General features: G+C 38.5%; 1 protein-coding gene across 5 annotated transcripts in view; it reads left to right on the plus strand.

Moving 5' to 3' along the window:
- Positions 1–289: 289 nt before the first annotated feature.
- The window catches only part of Dennd5b (DENN domain containing 5B), a 184,838-nt gene continuing 164,846 nt past the window's right edge, over positions 290–20,281 (plus strand). Inside the window, exon 1 of one of the 5 annotated variants that reach the window (XM_078014940.1) lies at positions 290–785. In XM_078014940.1, the coding sequence (XP_077871066.1) occupies positions 641–785 (145 nt within the window). In that variant the 5' untranslated portion in view covers positions 290–640. The remainder of the gene's footprint in view (positions 786–20,281) is intronic. The other 4 variants (XR_013422993.1, XM_078014938.1, XM_078014935.1 and 1 more) reach the window with 4 other exon arrangements.

Raw genomic sequence — 20,281 nt, forward strand, 5'->3', positions numbered from 1 at the left:
CAAAGCTGCATTTTTTTTTTTTTTTTAATTATGGTGAGTAAAATCCCCTTCGGAGGACAGACTGCCCCCCTGCGGCTGGCCCTCTTCCATGCCCGTGGCTAACGGGAGGGGTGTGTGTGGGGTCGCCCCAGTGCCGCAGCCGGGGCTGGCGGGCACGATTCCTGCCCGCGCCGGGCGCTCCCTCAGAGCCCGCTGGGCGCGCGCGCCCGGCCGAGGCACGTCGCCGCCCCTCGCGAGCGCGCCCCCTCCCCGTGCTTGGTCTCCAGCGCCCCCGCCCGCACCGCGCTCCCACAGCCTGAGCGCTGCTCAGCTGACCCTCGGGCGCCAGACGCGGTGGCTCCCGGCTCGCGAGCGCAGCTGCGGCGGCGCGAGCCTCTCACGCCGACACTCCCCCTGCGCGCCCCTCCCCCAGCGGGGACAGGATCCGGACGGGCCGCGCGCGAGCCCGAGGCCGCTTTTCCCGGCGCCGAGGCTGCGGTGGCGAGCGGCGGCTGCGGGGCTATGGGCGCGCCGGGGTCGCCCTAGTTGGACCGGCGCGGAGACCGCAGCGGGAGCGACAGCGGCAGCCTCCACTGCTAGCCTTCCTCAGTGAGCCTTCCACAGCGGCGGCGACGACAGCCGCACGAACAGCGGGGCCGGGATGAGCGGGAGCGGCGCGGCGCCCGGCCCGGGCTCGGGCTCAAGCTCGGGCTCCGGCTCCTCCTCGGCAGCCTGCCGCTTCGCGCACTACTTCGTGCTGTGCGGAATCGACGCAGACAGCGGGCTGGAACCCGACGAGCTGGCGGGTAAGGCCAGGCTGCGGCGGCGCGGGGGTTCCCTCAGGGGTGCGGGGAAGGCTGCGGCGACGCGCGGGAGGCGGGGTGCAGGATCCAGACAAAGTCGGCTCCCGGAGGCGCCCCTCGCCGCTGCCGCCGACGCTGCCGCTCTCCGGCCGGACGGGCGGTCGGGTGGCGATTTAATGACATTGTTATTTATTCCGCGCGCCGGGTGAATGTGGAGTCCTCGGACGACTCGCCGCCTAGGGCGCCCGCCCGGGGCTTTCGCCTCCCGAGTGCGGGGTTATTAATAACCGACGCGGGGGAGGCCCGGAGGGCACGGCCCCCGCCCGGCACGTCGGCCGCTCGGCTAGCTCCTGCTAGAGGAGGCGGCTCCTGACAGGCGCGCTGGCTCCCCGACCTCGCGGCTGTCCCCTGTTTCCCTCTCCCGCCCTCTCCGCTGGGGCTGCGAAGTTTGGCCCCAGCACGTGACGTAGCGCCCATCCTCCTAGAGGAGGGGGTGTGGGTGACCTCTCGGCTGAGGGCTGGATTCGTGCCCACCCCGGCGGTGGTGGCTGTGCGGGGCTGGCGGAGGCGCGGGCAGGAGGCTAGTTAGACTTCATCCGTGACTGTTCTCAGTCTGCGCCCCGCCTTGCGCCACCCCGGGTTCTGCGATGACGGTCGAATCACCTTTTGGAATGCTGTCGATTTGGCAGTGTCAGGGAACCTGGAGGGGACCTTTGGACGCTCGGGACTCTGCACGATGCTTTGTTGACACTGCCTACGCTGTTCCTGAGTTGGAGTAGTTGGCTATTACCCCATCCAACTGGGTGCACCGTGTGTTACTGCCTGGGTTTTCCTGGAGGGGCACTGGTTCCTCCTCTTGACTCATTTGATGGCGCAGTGCAGGGCTGAGCTGGAGAACCTACCCTGGGAAAAGGGGCTGTTAAAGAATGACGGGGTAAGGGGGTTGTGCGCCCGGTGAGAAGGGACTGATTACATCTTTCATTCTGCTTGCCTCCGTGGGATCTGAATCTTGACTTTTTTTTTTTTTTTTTGAGTTAAATGGGTGAGACAAGTGACATCTACTGCCTGAACTTTATCTGTGTCAGTGCTAGACACTTAGGTCATAGCCTTTTAGAACAGTTTCCTTTGGACATAGCATTCATTAATAATTGCACCAATGTGGATTTTTCGGTTTTTTGGGGTAGGAAACTGGAAAACTGGAAAGGATGTATTAAATAATAATAGTAAACAAAACTGTTCAGCCTTATCCATCAACTCATGTCTTAGCTATGTCTGTTAAGTCAGCCTTTCAGCAAAACATTTTCAACAAAACTAAGTCTAGTTTTAGTTAAATTTTTGAATAGAGTACTAGAGTTGTGTGTGTGTGTGTGTGTGTGTGTGTGTGTGTTTTGGTATGTATAGTTACGTAATCATATTTTTACATCCTCCTCCTCCACGTTCTCCACTATCCAAGGGTGCTTTACTACTAAATGACATCCCCAGCCCTTATTTTTTTAATTATTTTTTTTAAATTTTGAGTCAGAGTCTCATAAAGTTGCTTAGGGCCTGGATAAATTGCTGGAACTGGCCTCCAAATTATGATCTCCTGGTTTTAGCTTCCTGAGTTTCTGGATTATAGGTGTGTATCAGGGGCGGGTCTCATCATTGTTTTTTTCAGCTAAAGTTTCATGTATATTCTTAGAGTAGCTTTGTTAAGGGATGTGAAGTTATAAAACAATGTCTATAGAGAGATTTGGAGAAATTCCTCTTTTCGGGATTGATGCAGGGATTATCTTATTTTTCTAGGATCTGCTCTTTAAATATTCTAAACATTTGTGGTAACAGGGTCATTTGAAGGCCTTCTGTGGGTGGTGACTGATTAAAGAAAGAAAGCCTGTATTTTTCCTTCTTTATTTGCCCTGTTAACACTAAAACAAAACCTTTTAAATGTGACCCAGGACTCTTTAGTCACAGTGCAAATGGGTCTAACAAAACTGAACATTCAATTTTAATGCCTTTAAAATTTATTTATTTATTTATTTTAGTTGTTGATAGACCTTTATTTTATTTATATATTTATATGTGATGCTGAGAATCGAACCCAATGCCTCATACATACCCAGCACCAGCCCCAGCCCTGTATTTAAGAACTTTTCAGAAGGCTGAGGTAGGAAGATCACAAATTCAGAGCCAGCCTCAGCAACTTAATGAGGCTCTTAGTAATTTAGCCAGATCCTGTCTCAAAATAAAAAGAGGTGGGGATGTAGTTCAGTGGTTAAGCATTCCTGGGTTCAATTCCTGGTACCAAACAAATAAAAAAGTATTTTTCGTTTCTCTTTCTTTACAAACAAGTAGAGAAAGGAGGAAGAGCAATGTCTGAGGAAGAAATGGCTACAATGCTTTTAGCACTGACAAAACATAGGATTTTAATATATTTATAAGACACAAACTTTGGTTTCTCCTTTTGCAGTATTGCATGTGTGATTGGGATTTCTGCTTCTCATAATACTTGGTATATTCGGGTAATTTTGCCTGGCAAGATTGTAGTATAATTTATTGATTCACCAAATAGATTTTAAAGCCTCTGTATGTAGACTGTTCTAGGTACTGAACAGCTGTAGACAAAGTCAAAATCCCCTGTCGTAGTGGAGCTTACGTTCTAGTGTAAGCAAATAATGAAGAGAGTTTGTCAGATGCTAATAAATACTATGAGGAAAAATTAAGCAGAGAAATGGAATTAAACGAATGTCAACAGAATGGTGGGATGGTGGGGTTGTAGTTTTATTTTATTTTATTTAGGTGCTAGAGATTAAACTGGAGAGCTTCACACATGCTATGTGTGCTCTACCACTGAGCTACAGCCAACGGCCCTGTGAAGGCCTTGCTGAGAAGGTGACATGTGAAGAGTCTTGAAGGAGATGAGGAAGCAAGTCATGCATTGCCTAGGGGAATAGCTTTGCAGGTGGAGAAAACAGCAAGTGCTGAGATGGATCAGTGCCTAGTTTGTGCCTGTCATAGCAAGGAGGTCAACCTAGCTACATCTCAGGGAGAGGGAGAGGGTGGGTGAGATTGTGTAGGTCCTTAAAGACAATTGTTAGGCTTTTACTTTAAAAAGGGACTGCCACTGGCAGTGTTTCAGCAGAGTAATGATAAGATCTGATACACCTAGAAAGGATCCCTGTGACTGCCATGGTGAATTGACTGTGTCACGGGTAAGAGTAAAAGCAGAAAACATGTTAAGAGACTCACTATTTGAGGTGAGAGATGTTTGTGGTTTGGTGAAATGGGGGAATTAGAGTCTAGATATATATTAACGGTAGAGCCAGTGGAATTTCCCTATGAATTGTATGACTATATGTGAATTCTATTAATATGGTAATTATAGTCAAAGAATGTGGTCAAAGATGACTCCCAAGATTTTTGGCCTGAACAATTATGAGCTTCTATACTGAAATAAGAAAACTAATGGAGAAGCAGACTAGTTCAGTTTTAGACATGTTTAACTTTGAAGTGCCTATTAGACTTTTAATGGAAATGTCAGACTTTCAGGCCAGAAGTCCACATTGTAGATGTCAATTTAGAGCCATGAAATTTGATCTAATCACTTAGGACATGGTGAGTATAGATAGAAAAAAGGCACAAATTCTGGGGTCTAGGGCACTCTAGCATGCATAGGACGAGGAGGAAACAAGGAGATTAAGTAGTGTGGACAGTAGGCTGGGAAGAAAACAGGTAATTGTAGTAGTATAATGGTCTCAACTAACAAATTTTCTTTACTTTCCATAGAGTCGCATTTGGAGATTAGAAAGTGTGTGTGTGTATTTGTTTTTGTTGCTATTACAAAATGCCCAAGGCTGGGTATATTAGAAAGAAATGCAATTTATTTAGCTTACAGTTTTGGATGTTGAAAGTCCAAGATCACTATGGCTCTATCTGTATAGCTTCTGATAAGGGCCTCATGGAGGATGGTGTCACAATGGTAGGAGTGCTTACAAAAGAGACCACATGGTGAGACAAGAAGCTAGAGAGGTGTTGGGGTCAGGCTTGCTCCTTTTATGACCTCTTACTCTCTTAGTAAGTAACCTAACTAACTGGGGTCTCCAGAGAACTGTATTAATCCCTTTCAAAGGCAATGCCCCCAGTGACCTAGTTACCCTTTGTTAGGCCCCTCCTCTTAATGATTCTACCACTTCTCAACTTTGCTGCACTAAAAACCAAGCTTCCAACGTGTTATCCTTTGGGGGACACACTCAAACCATATCCAAACCGTAGCACTGAGCTGGACAAATTAGTCAGAAGGTTGTTTCTGTTTTGTTGCATTAATTTCAGAGTTAATGATAGTTTGGTTTCTATTTTGCTTTTTAGAACTGATCTATTTTTATCCTACTATTTCTCAGCAAGTAGTTACCCTGCCTGTATAGGTCTTTTTTTTTTTTTAATTTTTTTATTGGTCGTTCACAACATTACAAAGCTCTTGACATATCATATTTCATACATTAGATTGAAGTGGGTTATGAACTCCCAATTTTTACCCCAAATGCAGATTACAGAACTGTATAGGTCTTAATTGACTTCTGTTAAACATAAATTCTACTGATTGCTCTGTAAACTTTATTTCTTAACATATACATGTTCCTAGAATTCATCCTCTGCAGATGATAGATATTGAAATAAATTAAGTACACATCTCATATGATGAAGTAGCAATTAAACTTATGATAAAAATTATCAAAATGATCACTTCTTTTAAGACACTCTGTCAAGTATCACCTAGCTTTAACAATCACGGAAAAAACTTGTTAAGCCAGGTACAGTGGCTCATGCTTGTAATCCCAACTGCTTAAGGTCACAAGTTTGAGGTCAGCTTTGGTAGTAGCTATACTTTGTCTCAAAAATAAGAAGAGCTGGGGATCTAGCTCAGTAGTAGATTACCCCTGGGTTCACTCCCCAGTACTGCCCCCTACAAAAAAAAAAAAAAAAATTAAGAAGGTTTTTGTTTTGTCTTGTTTTCAGTACTGGGAATTGAACCCAGGGTTGTTTTATTACTAAGTTAAATTCCCACTTTTTTTTTTTTTGAGACCGGACCTCTTTTAAATTGCCAAGGCTGGCCCTAAAGTTGGATCCTTTTGCCTTAGCCCTTTGAGTAACCGATTACAAATGAGCACCACCATGCCCAAGTAAAACTTCTTAAATGTTAAAAGTTCTCTTAACAGCTGAACATAATTTAAATATATATAAATAAATGTATTTAAAAATGAAGAACCTAGTAATTTTATGGGGATATTCACATATTTGCACTGGTAGTTTGGTATTATCTGTTGTCCTTTCTCTACTACATCTTAGCTGTTTGTGCTTCTCTTACTGTATATTTTGAAGATGCACTTTGTTTATAAACAAAAATGTTCTTTAAATGTTAAAGCAGGAATGTTTAAATTTCCTTTGAATGTTAAAAATAAGGAAGAGTTTTCAAAATTGCATTCTTTATTGCATATAGAAGAAGGGAGGTATAAGTGGAGGTAAATCATGCAGTTAGTTGATGTGAAGAGTGACAGGTATTTTGAGATTTTCTTTTAGGGCTTCCATTTTCTTTGAGACCTAGCTATAAGAGTACTCATGGCTTGATTTATAGCAGTGATCTTCTGAGCAATGGAAAATGAAGGATATGATTAAACTTTCATTTAAGTAATATAAAGATGTAACCTCTCCAAGAGGGAAGGAGCTTTGCTTCTCTTTTTCATAGTACCTTATACACAGTATGTTAGTGTTCAATATGTGAAAGAGAGCTAAGGGTGTAGGTCAGTTGTAAAGCCTTTGCTTAACATGTGCAAGGTCCTGGATTTGATCACCAGCACTGCAAACAAACTTGTAAATAAATGTAAGTTTACAAAAGAGTTAAAATTGTGTGATGATCATATATACTTACGTGTGTGTGTGTGTGTGTGAGAGAGAGAGAGAGAGAGAGAGAGAGAGAGAGAGAGATTGATTTTTGGTGCTGGGGATTGAATCCAGAGATACTCGAGATTGAACCCAGATTCCAGATTGAATTTTAACATACCAGTCCTCCCAAACCCCACACCCCCTTTTTAAAAAAGTTTTTATTTTGAAATAGGGTCTTTCTAATTCTTAGGGCCTCACTAAGTTGCTGAAGTTGGCCTTAAACTTGAAATCCTCCTGCCTCAGCTTCATGATTTTCTGTAATTACAGGCTTGTGCCTGTCCATGTTCTTAAAGTGTTCCGTGGTAACCTAGATTTAGTGCTTGTTGCTAACGGCTGTTGAAGTCTGTTAGCTGAGATCCCTGCCACAAACCTTTGTTTAGATTTCTTCCTTGGTGTCTCTGCCCATTTTTAACTTAGATTGAGTTGGATGTAGTTTCCAGAAAAGATTAGAGGCAGGAGAGATCATGATCTTAACTCAGTTATAAAATTTAGTTGAGGCTGACAGAGGATCATGGCATGATTGTTCTGGAAGGACTCTTAGACATTATTTACAAGGCTGAGAGATTAAGGGCCCTCTCAGATCATAGCTGAACAGTAGCAGATACCTGACTAGTGCTTGGTTGGTCTAGTATACTATGTCTCATAGTCATTTTATATAAACTTCAAAAAAAATCGAGCTCAGCTTAAATTTAGAAGCATTGCCCTTATCTCATATTGAATGTCATAGTCAAGACTGTGTTAAAATGGGCTGGGGATGTGGCTCAAGCGGTAGTGCACTCGCCTGGTATGCGTGCGGCCCGGGTTCGATCCTCAGCACCACATACAAAGAAAGATGTTGTGTCTGCCAAAAATTAAAAAATAAATTAAAAAAAAAAGAGACTGTGTTAAAGTTAAGTCTTTTAAAACTTATTTTTTTCTGTATTGAGTATTGAACCCAGAGTCTCATGCATACTAGGCAAGCACTCTACTACTAAACTAACTCTCCAGCTCCTTTTTTGTAAAAATTTGAACTGTCTTTTTGAACTTTTCTTTTGAATAATAAATGCATACGTTTAGGAGGTAATGCATTTTTAGTCATAATTTCCATGATGCTCCATATGGAAAAAAAACATTTTTCTCTTCAACGATTTACTGAAGGTATAATTATAACGCAAGGTGCTTTAAGAAACATTTATCACATACTTGGATCCCTGTTTTGTGTAATATGACCTTGATTTTGTTTTTTATAGAGCCATAATTCACTATTGCATTTTGGTTTAATTAACATTAGATACAGTGTTCAAGATTGTGGAGTATATAGGTGACAGTCACTGTTGTGTAGGAATCGACAATGAAATAGTAATAATAAAATAACATTTATATAGTGCTTTCCACATGACTGGCACTATGGTTAAATGTTTTATATGCTTTATAGTTACTGTTTCATTTGATGAGATAAAATTTTCTCTATTTTACAGATAAGGGTTAGTTGAAGTCCTTTACTCAGGTTCATATAAGTGAGAAACCTGATTAAACATCTGTCTAATATAATTCATTCATGCCCATAACTACTGTATATTGCTGCCTCCTTACAACACATGCTGTATCATACAGATTGTAAAATATAGCAGTATACAGATCCCAGGTAGAAAACTTATTAGTCAAATGTAGTTGTTATAACTGGGCATATTGACACATACCTGTATTCCCAGCAATGTAGGAGACTGAAGCAGGAGGATTGCATGTTAGAGGCCAGCCCAGGCAAATCAGTGAGACCCTGTCTCAAAAATAAAAAAAGAGTTAGGGATGTAGCTCAGTGGTAGAGTGGCCCTGGGTTCCATCCCCAGTACAAAGCAAAAAGAAAAATGAAATTATCTTTTAACTCCTCTATACTGTAGGTAAGATATTCATGGGGAGACATTTATTTATTGCATTCATTCCTTCATTCATCAGAAAAATAAGAATATATATTTGATGTTACTTTTGTTTTTATCATTGAATTTTTGGAGTGTATGTGTAGTGCTGGTGATCTAACTCTGGGACTCATGTATACTAGGCAAGTGCTTTACCACTGAGCTACATTTCCTCAGCCCTCAATTTATGTTTATAAAGATGTTACTATATAAATATAAAGCTTTTGCTATGAAAATACCACTGTCAGCTTTTTAAAAAATCTGTTTGCTTTTTTTTTTTTTAAACTGGGGTTTGTCATGTTATCTTTTCTTATCAAAGTTGTTGTTTTTAGGACAGTTTTTAATTTTTAAAAAGAGTACATGATTGCTTATGAAGCCATAGTTGGCAGGGCAGTGAATACAGTATTTAGAGCAGGGTGTATGGTCAGAAGCCGAGAATCCAGTCCTGATCTGTCACTTATGATAGCTGTAAACATCAGTCGTCTTATTATCTGATTCAAAAGGAGTTAAATGACCTGGGAGGCTGAGGCAGGAGGATTGTAAGACCTCACTGTCTTAGTGATGTTACCCTGTCTTAAAATTAAAAAAAAAAAAAGGTTAGGGATGTAGTTCAGTGGCAGAGTGCCAGTGGGTTCAGCTCCTAATACCCGCCCCCCACAAAGGTGGGGGGAAGTGTTAAATGGATAAATGATTTTCCAATATACAAAGTATTCATGATTTGATCTCTCTTTACCTTTCTTTCTTTTCACATATCTGGGGATGGAACTCAGATTTTCTATACCACTGAGCTACAGTTCCTCTCTCTCTTTATTTTTAATTTTGAGATAGGGTCTAAGTAGCCCAGACTGACCTCTCACTTAATCCTTCTGCCTCAACCTTCCTAGTAGCTAGGATCACAGGTGTTTGTGCAACACTATGTTCAGCTCTATGCTTACCTCTCTAACATTTTTCTTTCCAGATACGTTGGTTTTCTTGTAGGTCCTTAAACTCTGCAAAGTGTATTTCATGGCTATTGTTCTTTAGTTTTTTCACCAGAATCCTATTCCCTGAGACCAGTATTGTCTTATACAGGTTTAATATTTGACACATTTGTAATTCTACTTTTTTTTGAGTAGTTGTATTAAAAATGAAACAAGTGATATTAATTTCCATGATTTATTTAAACTTGCATATCCAAAATAATGTTTCAAAATACCACCATAAAATGATTAATGAATTTTAAAAAATATTTTTAGTTGTAGATGGACACAATATCTTTATTTATTCATCTTATGTGGTGTGGAGGATCGAACCCAGTGCTTCACCCATGCTAGGCGAGTGCTCTACCACTGAGCCACAACCTCAGCCCCTGTTAATGAATTTTTAAATATTTTTATTTTTAAATGTGAAAATTTACAGTCATAAAGCATATCTTATTTGAAGTAGGTACATTTCAAGTGTTTAATAGCCACTTGCAGTTTGTGGCTACCCTATGGACATTATATCCCTAGGTCTTTGCATGATCGGCTTTTCTCATCATTCAGGTCTCTACTATTACCTCCTCAGAGAAGCCTTTTCAGGCCATCCTACCCTCCTTGCCTCATTGTTGTCCGTCACCCTGCTTTATTTTACTCATAGTACCTATTAGTACTTGACAGTATATTGTAAATGCATTTGCTTGTCTCCCCCCCATTTTTGAAAAGTTTTTTCTTTTTAGTTATAGATGGACACAATACCTTTATTTTATTTATTTTTATTTTTATGTGGTGCTGGGGATCGAGCCCAGTGCCTCATGCATGCTAGTCAAGTGCTCTGCCACTGAGCCACGACCCCCGCCCCTTGCTTGCCTTTTTTTAAAAATTTTTTTATTTTTTAGTTATTTTTTAATATCTTTATATTTAGATGGTGCTGACGATCGAACCCAATGCCTCAGGCACTATGAGCACTCTACCACTGAGCCATAACTCCAGCTCCCCTTGCTTGCCTTTTAATGTCAGTCTTTTCCTAAATTGTTGACTCTTAAAGAGCAGGACCTTTGTGTTTCTTGGTTATTATTGTTCACCCTGTGATTAAAATAGTTCCTGGCACAGAATAGGGACTCAAGTAGATTGTTTGAGTAAGTGATCAAGGTAATTGGATAGGGATAGAAATGTAGTTTTTGTTATTAACCATAAAATATTAGTGTACTTGACTAATTTAGTAAACTTTGTGTTTTTTAAACCCTAAAATGGAAAAACCTTAAAATGGAAGGCAGAGTTTCTTTAAAAAATGGGAAGCCTGTTGGGTGAGGTGGTGCATGCATGTAATCCCAGCTGCTCAGGAGGTTGAAACAGGAGGATCACAAGTTCAAATCTAGCCTCAGCAACTTAACCAGACCCTGTCTTAAAATAAAAAATACAAAGGGCTGAGGATGTGACTCTTGGTTAAGTGCCCCTGGGTTTAATTGCTGGTACCAAAAAAAGTATATAAATAAAAATAATTTTAAAAACGAGAAGCCTAGGATTGATGAAGAAATAAGAGAGTGGACAAATAGTTGATTTTTGTTAAAAAGGTGTATTTTAGCTTTGTGAAGTAAAGCTTATTCTTTGCTAAAGTTTATTAACTTATTCATTTCTTCTTGAAATAAGGTATAATAAGTAAAATTAACCTTTCTTAAATCGCCTGTATCTAAGTAGTCATGCAGATATCAGCAAGGCTCTGCTTTTTTTTTTTAATTAATCAAACCACATGTTTTATTTATCAACAAGTGCCAAGCATATAAGTGGTGCTTAACATTTATGGAATTTCACAGTAAGTGGTTGCATTAAAGAATACTATAGTTTCCTTAGTGGTTTTAGAGGAGTATCTTAGGAAATTGCATTTAGTTTCTTTTTATGGACATCCACATCAACTTTGGGCTTCATTAGGACAGTTCATTTTGGTTCTGTTAAGTTTTAATCCTTTATATATTTTTACCAGTTACACTTTGTCCTTTTTTTTTTTTTTTTTGGTGCTGGGGATGAAACCCACAGCCTTGTGCATGCTAAACAGGCACTCTGCCACTTACTCTTCATCTTTATTGTGCTTTATAATCTATTCTGTCTAAAACTTGACTTTTTAAAACGGCATCATCCAATGTCCTCTGGGCCAGATTCCAAAACATTTCATTATAAGATTGTCCTTTTCCCCCCATTTCTTTTCAAATAAAATGCAAAGATGTCTGATAGGATATAAGAGGTAAGAACAGAATTTTCAGAGTGAAAGATCACATCATATGGATAGAAGAGCATGGATCATTTGCTTTCTCAGATGTCATCTACCTTTCCCAAGAATCTATGACTTTTACTAACTTCATACTAAATTAAATACTATAACTTTTTTTTTTTACTAACATGGACTTTTTGAGTTGCTTTTATTTATAAACCATGTATGTATATCACTGAAGCAGAAAGCTAATTTTGAAATACTTTATATATATATATATATATATATATATATATATATATATTAGTTGACACAAGAACTTTATTTTATTTATTTATTTATATGTGGTGCTGAGGATCCAACCCAGGGCCTCACACATGCTAGGTGAGTGCTCTACTGCTGAGCCACAACCCCAGCCCTGAAAAAATTTCTTTAAATGACTTTTCAAAGATATGGGCTAGGATTATCAAGTCAGAAGTAATCCCAGAAAATTACCTTTGTATTATGAAGCTATAAAATAGCTAACATTTATCAGGCGATTTATAAACATTTATGTGATTTATAAACATTATCTTTAATTCTCAAAATAACTTGAAGGTATCTTACTTTCTTTACTCCATAGGAGGCTGAGGTGATTGTTCAAAGTCAGAGAAACAATAAAGGCCAAAGCTGGGTTTCTATCCCAGCCTGACTCCAAAGTAGTTCTTTTTCATTATGACCAGCTGCCCTCAACTGCTGGGTAGTGATATATTAATGGGCCTGCCATTTGTGAGTTAGGTTGCAAATAATTGTAACAGTAGTAGACATACTGAGGTTATAAAGATATACATTTTTAAATAAATGAAATGGATTCAAGGTCTTTAATAATATAATTTTCACTCAATTCCATTCCTATATATTTTTATTGGATAGATGAGAGAGAGCATTTATGTTTCATACCAGCAATTGTGCATGAACCCCATACATAAGGGGGAATCTTTAAAAATTTTTAAAAAATTTATTTATCCATTAGCAGTACTGGGACTTGAAGCCAGGGATGCACTGTCACTAAGCCATATCCAGCTCTTTTTACTTTTTATTTTGATACGGGGTCTTGCTAAGTTGCCTGGCCCAGCTTCTAATTGCAATCTTCCTGCCTTAGCCCCTCAAGTAACTGGGATTACATGTGTGCGCCACCATGTTTGGTTTGTGAATCCTGGTTTAAAGGTATTTTTCAGTAGTGTGTTTCTAGATTCCAGAGGCCTTCTGACAAAAACCCACCTATTTATTCGTAATTTTTTCCTGCGCATGACCTGAGAATCCAGGTTTCTGTTTTTTTGTTTTGTTTTTTTGGTACCAGGGATTGAACCCAAGGGTACTCACCATTGAGCCACATCCTCAGCCTATTTTGTATTTTATTTAGAGACAGGGTCTTACTGAGTTCCTAATGCCTCACCATTGCTGAGGTTGGCTTTGAACTTGCAATTCTCCTGTCTCAGCCTCCTGAGCTGCTGGGATTACAAATGTTCACCATGTGCCTGGACTCAGGTTTCTGTTTTGAAGACCATGTTTTATTTTATTTATTTATTTAACAGTAGAATGCATTTTGGCATATAGTACATAAATGGAGCACAACTTCTCATTCCTCTGGCTATACATCGTTCAGAGTCACTCCAGTAGTGTAATCATACATGTATATAGGGTAATAATGTCTATCTTTCTCTACTGTCCTTCCCATTCCCACAACCCCATTCCTCCCCTTACTCCCCTCTACACAAAGTAAAGTTCCTTCGTTCTTCTCTATCCCCCCAAACCCCGGCCCCAATAAGGATCAGCATCTTCTTATTAGAGAAAACATTCGGCTTTTGTTTCACTTAGCATGATATTCTCTAGTTCCATCCGTTTACCTGGAAATGCCATAATTTAATTCTTCAAGGCTGAATAATATTTCATTGTGTATATATACCATGTTTTATTTACCCATTCATCTGTTGAAGGGCATCAAGTTTGGTTCCATAGTTTAGCTATCGTGAATTCAGCTGCTGTAAACATTGATGTGGCTGCATTACTCTAGAATGCTGATTTTAAGTGCTTTGGGAATAAACCAAGGAGTGGAATATCTAGGTCAAATGATGGTTCCATTCTAGGTTTTCTGAGGTATTTCCATACTGCTTTCCATAGTGGTTGCACCAATTTGCAGTTCCACCGATAATGTATGAATGTACCTGTTTCCCCACATTCTTGCCAACACTTATTATTGCTTGTATTCTTGATAATTGCATTCTGACTGGAGATGAAATCTTAAGAGTAGTTTTGATTTATATTTCTCTAATTGCTAAAGATGATGAACATTTTTTCATGTTTGTTGATTGATTGTATTTCTTCTTCTGTAAAGTGTTTATTCAGTTCCTTAGCCTGTTTATTGATTGGGTTATTTGGTTTTTTGGTGTTAAGCTTTTTGAGTTCTTTATGTTTCCTGGAGATTAGTGCTCTATTTGAGGTGCATGTGGTAAAGATTTTTTCCCTTTCTGTAGGTTCTCTCATCATGTTATTGATTCCATGTTTTCTTGCCCTTCCCTTGTCTTCCTGTTTTTTTAATTTTTTTTATTACAATACAGTGTATCACTTATTTAACCCAATAAATTATTTCCTATGGTTTTAGGAACATTAGTGTATTAAATAAGTCAAGGTTTTGGTAGTCTTAATTCCTCTGTACAGTTTGATGCAAGGTTGCTCATTGACTGTTTTTGTACTTTTTCCCCCTAATCCCTTCTTCAAAGATCACTTTTATTTTACATGAGTATTTATGAAGCCACCTCCTATTGTCCTTTTGATAATCCGTTTTGTGTAAAAACAGAAGAAATATCCTTTGGCAAAAAAGTTTCTGTGCCATTAAAACCTAAGAGTGAAGTAAGTGTTTTTAATGTCTGTTGAAATCCTCCAGTGTTACCTTCATCCTCAGCAGAAACTGGGAAGTTTTTTAGGGCTCAGTACTTTGTACTTCTAGTGTCTCTTTAGTTTTCTTCTTTTTCCTTTTCTCATAGTCTTCTAGTCTTTTTTTAGAGAGAGTGAGAGAGGGAGGGAGAGAGAGAGAATTTTAATATTTATTTTTTAGTTTTCGGCGGATACAACATATTTGTTTGTATGTGGTGCTGAGGATCGAACCCGGGCCGCACGCATGCCAGGTGAGCGCGCTACCACTTGAGCCACATCCCCAGCCCAATCTTATAGTCTTTTTCAGGGACAATCTGATAAACCAACAGTATTCTTCCTACATATTGAAATTCTGTCAACTTTTTCTTTTTGACTTAGTTTAAAAAGGTAAAGAGGGATTGTTTCCTCTGGGCAGCTGATACATGAATATTTGGCAGGGTTGGGGGTTGCCGGTGGGCATCGTATACTTTTCTGTGCACTTTTTCAGCACTGGGGATTAAAACAAGGGCCTGACACATGTTAAACCTGCGTTTACCATTGTGATATACCCCCAGCCCTCCATACTCTTGTATATAATTCCTTGATGTAAAGTTCCTTCCATGTCATAAGAATCCGTACCAGCATATCAGCTGGAATTCCATGAGCATGAGATATTAACTTTAAGAAGAATAGTTTGGGCAGTAGGCATTTAGAGACCGTTACAGGTTTAAAGCTTGTAAATGATACACTTTTAGTTTAGTTGTATTTTCAAAGTTAGTTTATTTTTGCTTTTAAGTTTAAATTTAACCTAAAGGAAATATAAATGGCTGGGATAAAAAAAAAATAACAGATTGTTTAAAAAGGTTGCTCATCTCCAGTCTCAAGTGTATTCTTATAAAGAAACTTCTGTTTGAATTTCAAAATATTCTGGCTCAGTTCCAGGGAAAGGAACTTTAGTACTTTGTTTCGTGCCATTGTTCAAAAGAACAAGACTCTGATTTCACAGTTTATTAAAACACAGGCTTTGGTACCATTGATGTGATTAGGCCAAAGTAGATTATTTTGTTTGGTTGTTCTTACTCCTGTCAGTGCTTATTTTTTCACTGGCAGCCTTAGCTACAAATCTGATTTTAATTAAATATGTGAAAACTGTATGTGCCAGAATGTAAAATCTTCGTAGTAAAAGGTCTTACTTGCCTCATGTACCACTTGTAAACCATCTTGTCCCTGGTGGTGAAATAATTAAAGTGGAGTATATGGGTAGAAATTAAAAGCACACCTGTTATTTCACAGTTTTCTTTCCGTTCTCATTAATAACCTCACCCTCTCTCTGACTTGGAGCCTCAAATTGACAGTTAGAGGACAACCAATAGTAAAGAGATACCTAGACAAATGCCCTAGACCCCAGAGCTCTTGCAGAATTAATTGCTTGCTTGAGAAGTCATGGAGTCGTTATAAATGTCTCCTGTACAAATGTCCAATATTAAAAGTTTAACAAAATTACTTTTATTCTTCCTGAAATGAAATCCCTTCTAAATAGGAGTTAAAAATGTAGCTTTTTTGGAATGTGGACATAAGACCATGAAGTAGACTTACCCTGTTGAATCATTTTGGTGGCAAAGAGCTTGATACAAAATGTCTGTTGGCATGTATATACATTTAGTATTTATTTCTCTGCCTTATTTTGAACTCTGCAGAAGAGATCAGGTGACAACTTTTATCCAAAAGTTTGTCTTTGAGGAACAACAGAAGCACTCGTGTATGCATGAGAGGGAGGCTGTGTTCAAATGTAGGAGAAAATTTTAACTTTTTTATTTCTTGTTATTAAAAATAAATTCGTTTCATAATATTCCAGTTTACTCTAAGACTGAAAGGAGCATATAAATGATTGTGTTATTGTAGTAAACACAGCTGAATAGTTTATTTATTTATTTAAATTTTTTTTTTTTTTTAAATTTTTTGGTACCAGGGACTGAGTCTCTGAAATCATGAGGTACAGTCGACTCTGGAGTGTGGGAACTGTTTTACACCCTGTTCCCCTGGTCACTGACCTTTGCCTTTTGACCCTGCTGCTTTGTGATGAGATTATGGGCCTTTGAGCTTTTCTTCAGTTTGCTAAGGTTTCCTTACACCAGAGCATAAAGCTTTAGGCTTCCTTAAAATATGTTCTTCGAATCCTAGGGAACATTTAGGTTTAATTATGAGCATGAGTTTTGTAAATGTTTTTTCTTTAAAAGGTTTTTTTCTTCCTAATGCCTTATTGTCCAAAGACTGACTTACGCTAATAGCTTGTTTTTTTTTTTTTGTGTGTGTGTGTGTGTGTGTGTGTGTATGTGATTAAATTAAATATGTCCCTGCCACCACCCTTGGAGTAAAATGTTCTTGGAAAATTGGTTATTTAGGGATAGGCCAAACAGAACTTTCTAGGATAAGGAAGCCCAAGAGAGATTCCACTGTTTATTCCCTATTTTTGTCTTCTTAGGTATGAGAAGCTGAAGTCTGGACTCAAAGGATGTTACACATGAGCAGCAGATTGAATATTTTCAGAGAGATCTATATTTTAACCTTATAATAAACAAACTGACACTGTTTCGATACCTTATTAGATGTATAAAATAATATAGGAAGAGAAACAGGGACAGAGAAATGGAGACACTAATTCAGTTAGTAACCACATAAGAAAATTTTTAAGAAAGAGCATAAAATTAGGAGTAAAAATAAGGGTTTGTGGATTTCTATGTATTATTGTTGTTTTGTATTCTATCTTCATGCTTATTCAGAAAATAAGCATTTGCTTTGTTTCAGATTTTTTAAAAAAATGTTTATTTCTTAGTTTTAGGTGGACACAATATCTTCATTTTACATTTATGTGGTGCTGAGGATTGAACCCAGTGCCTTGTGCATGCTGGGTGAGCACTCTACCATGGAGCCGCAACCCAGCCCTGTTTCAAATATTTTAATAGGACTTTCTGAGTAATGTTTGTTTTATATACCATCAGAAAGACCTAATAATGAAGCTTTAGTACTTTGGTTTACATGGCATTTTCTTGTTACTGAATCATCATCAGGAATAAGGATAAATAAAGTAGTTGGTTTGAAATAAAAGATAATACTGTAATAAAAATTAATGGCTTTTAGATTATAAAAACAATATATGTTCAGTTTAAAAACCAGAGGCTATGAGAGTTCATTAAAAAAAAAAAAGTTACAACCACCTGTTATTCTGCAGGGGAAGATTTAAAAATAGAAGTTCTGCTTTCTGACTATTAGCTAGAAACCAGAGTGACCACTGGTTATTTATTGTGGTATATGAGATAAGCAATAATGCAAGAAACCCAGCAAGATTGTTTTTTTCCCTAAGTCATTGTTACTGATTTAGAATGTGAGATCTGTAAACACCTCAGTAAATACTTGTTGATTGAAAGAATGAATGGATAAATAAAGTGGAGTTGTCCTTTTTCCTGTGCTTACTTGAGAGAGAGAAATCAAAGCCTTTGTACTTTTCTTTTAAACCAAAATTCCCAACACTATCAATAAAAGGAAAAGAATGAGTAGCTTTGAATCTTGAATCTTAATGCTAAAATAAGCAACTTTAAGTTTTTTTCTATGATGGGAAGTTAAAGGCAAAATAGTAGTGACAAATGAAACAGGATGGCAGAGGAAGAAGCTAAGCAGAAGAGGCAGTTCAGTAGCAGATAAACTCTTCATCTCCATCTTATTGGGAACATAATTATTTATTTGTTGTCATCCAGCAGAATGGAAATAGGCTTAGATGATATAAGAAATCTCTGCTGGAAAATCTGGTTGTCTCCCTACAGGTTTGTGAGAGAATATGTTAGGGAGACTGAATCTGCAGCAGCAGATCTGACACTTGTCCCTCACAGCTCTCTTATCATCTCCCAAGTAAGGATTGTGTAAACATTTCATGGTCAGTGCTGGCAGTAGCACTAGAATGCCAAGAATGCCTGCAGTTTCCCTTTTTATGCAGCAGAATAGTAAGAACAGGGACAGTCTTTTGATTGTCCTGCTATGTTTTTGGCTGTTGGTCCTATAAGGAAGTTCAGATTTCTGACCCTTTCTCTGAACGACTTTCCTCCTAAAACACTGAATTTCAAATGTTTAGAACAAACAAAACAAAAAGAACTGGTGATACTAAAGAAAGAATATTTGTCACAGTAATTAGAGAAACTTAATGTTGGGACAGATGTATTTCTCTTTTTCTTAAAACCTATCAATTTACTGAAAATAAATAGGATTTTAGTAATGATAGTGTGTGTGTGTTTTTTTTTTTTTGAGTAAATGAAACAAAACTAAAAAGTAAAAAAAAAAATTTGAGAGAAAAAACTCTGGTTAGTTCCTCTGGAGAGGTATTATTTGCATTTTTTTCCCTCTTGGTGTTTTTTTTTTTTTTTTAATTGTTGTTGTTTTTTTAGGATAAATTGAATTAAGATGAATTTTAGTTGTTCCTGAGCACTGTGACTGAAATTGGTTCTTCAGAAATTTTTTGGAGAATATAACACAGTCACAAAAGAATTGAGGGATAGGCTGCAAACCATAGAGAAGAGAGGTTTGTTTATGTCCAGAAATCTGGTTCTACTTTTTATTTCTAAAGCCAGGTGTATGTTTCACACTTAAAAGAGATATGTAGACTAGCCAGCTTTAAGCATTTCATGGAATGAGAGATGATTTGGGAAGAGAGACTGAGCATTTGGAGGACTTTTCTGTTAGAACTTTTGTGGTTTTAAGCCAGAGAGAACCTAAGAAATACAAGAATTTGGTTGCTTCAAATAATTTTAAGGTTTTTTTTGTTTGTTTTGTTTTTTTGGTTGTTGTTGTTTTTGGTGTGAGGGGTGTTGTATTCAGTTGTAATTTGAACTCCAGTTCCACTTCACTGCAGCCCTTTAGGCTCTTCCTCTTTAAGGTGGCACCCTCATGGTGACAAAATGGTCTGAAGTAGTTCAGACCTCACATTTGCACAACACACCTTAACTTTCTCCACCCCCAATCCTGCCATGAAATAAAAATCTAGGGTCATACTTCCCTTAGGCCCATTGTGGCAATTAAGATGAAATTAAACTGATTGCTTAGAGATTAATTTGGGATGAAAATTCAACATGGCTGCTTCATAATGGAAGCGGGAGGAAAGTGGCTATTGGAAGCAATTCCAACAGTCCCTTTTTTGTTGAATGCTCGACTATGAAGAGGGCCCTTTGAAAGATAAAAAAGAACCCCTGAAAGGTTTTGAACAAGAGAAGGCATGTTCAAAACTATGCTTTAGGAATGTCACTGTGGATAAAAGGTATTGAATAGAATTCATCTGGGAAGAGACTTAAGTAGGGAAACCAATTTAGGAAGCTATTTTGTAGAACAAATTAGAGGGGAAGTGTGAGAATTAGAATAGTGGCAGAAAGTTTAAAAAAATGGTGATGGATATAATAGATATAATAGAAATATAAACCGAAAAAAATTTGGTAACTTTACTGTGCAAATGACTGAGATTTGGGGTCTAGGCAATAGGGATTGATAGTCCTAGGAAGGAAATAAGTTTCAGATGATGCATGGTGAGGTCAATTTTAATTTGTGATGGTGATGGTATTGGTATGACTTTATTTTCCTTTATGTTAGGGAGGATTAAAA

This window comes from Ictidomys tridecemlineatus, chromosome 6, assembly GCF_052094955.1.
Source record: "Ictidomys tridecemlineatus isolate mIctTri1 chromosome 6, mIctTri1.hap1, whole genome shotgun sequence".
NCBI lineage: Eukaryota > Metazoa > Chordata > Mammalia > Rodentia > Sciuridae > Ictidomys > Ictidomys tridecemlineatus.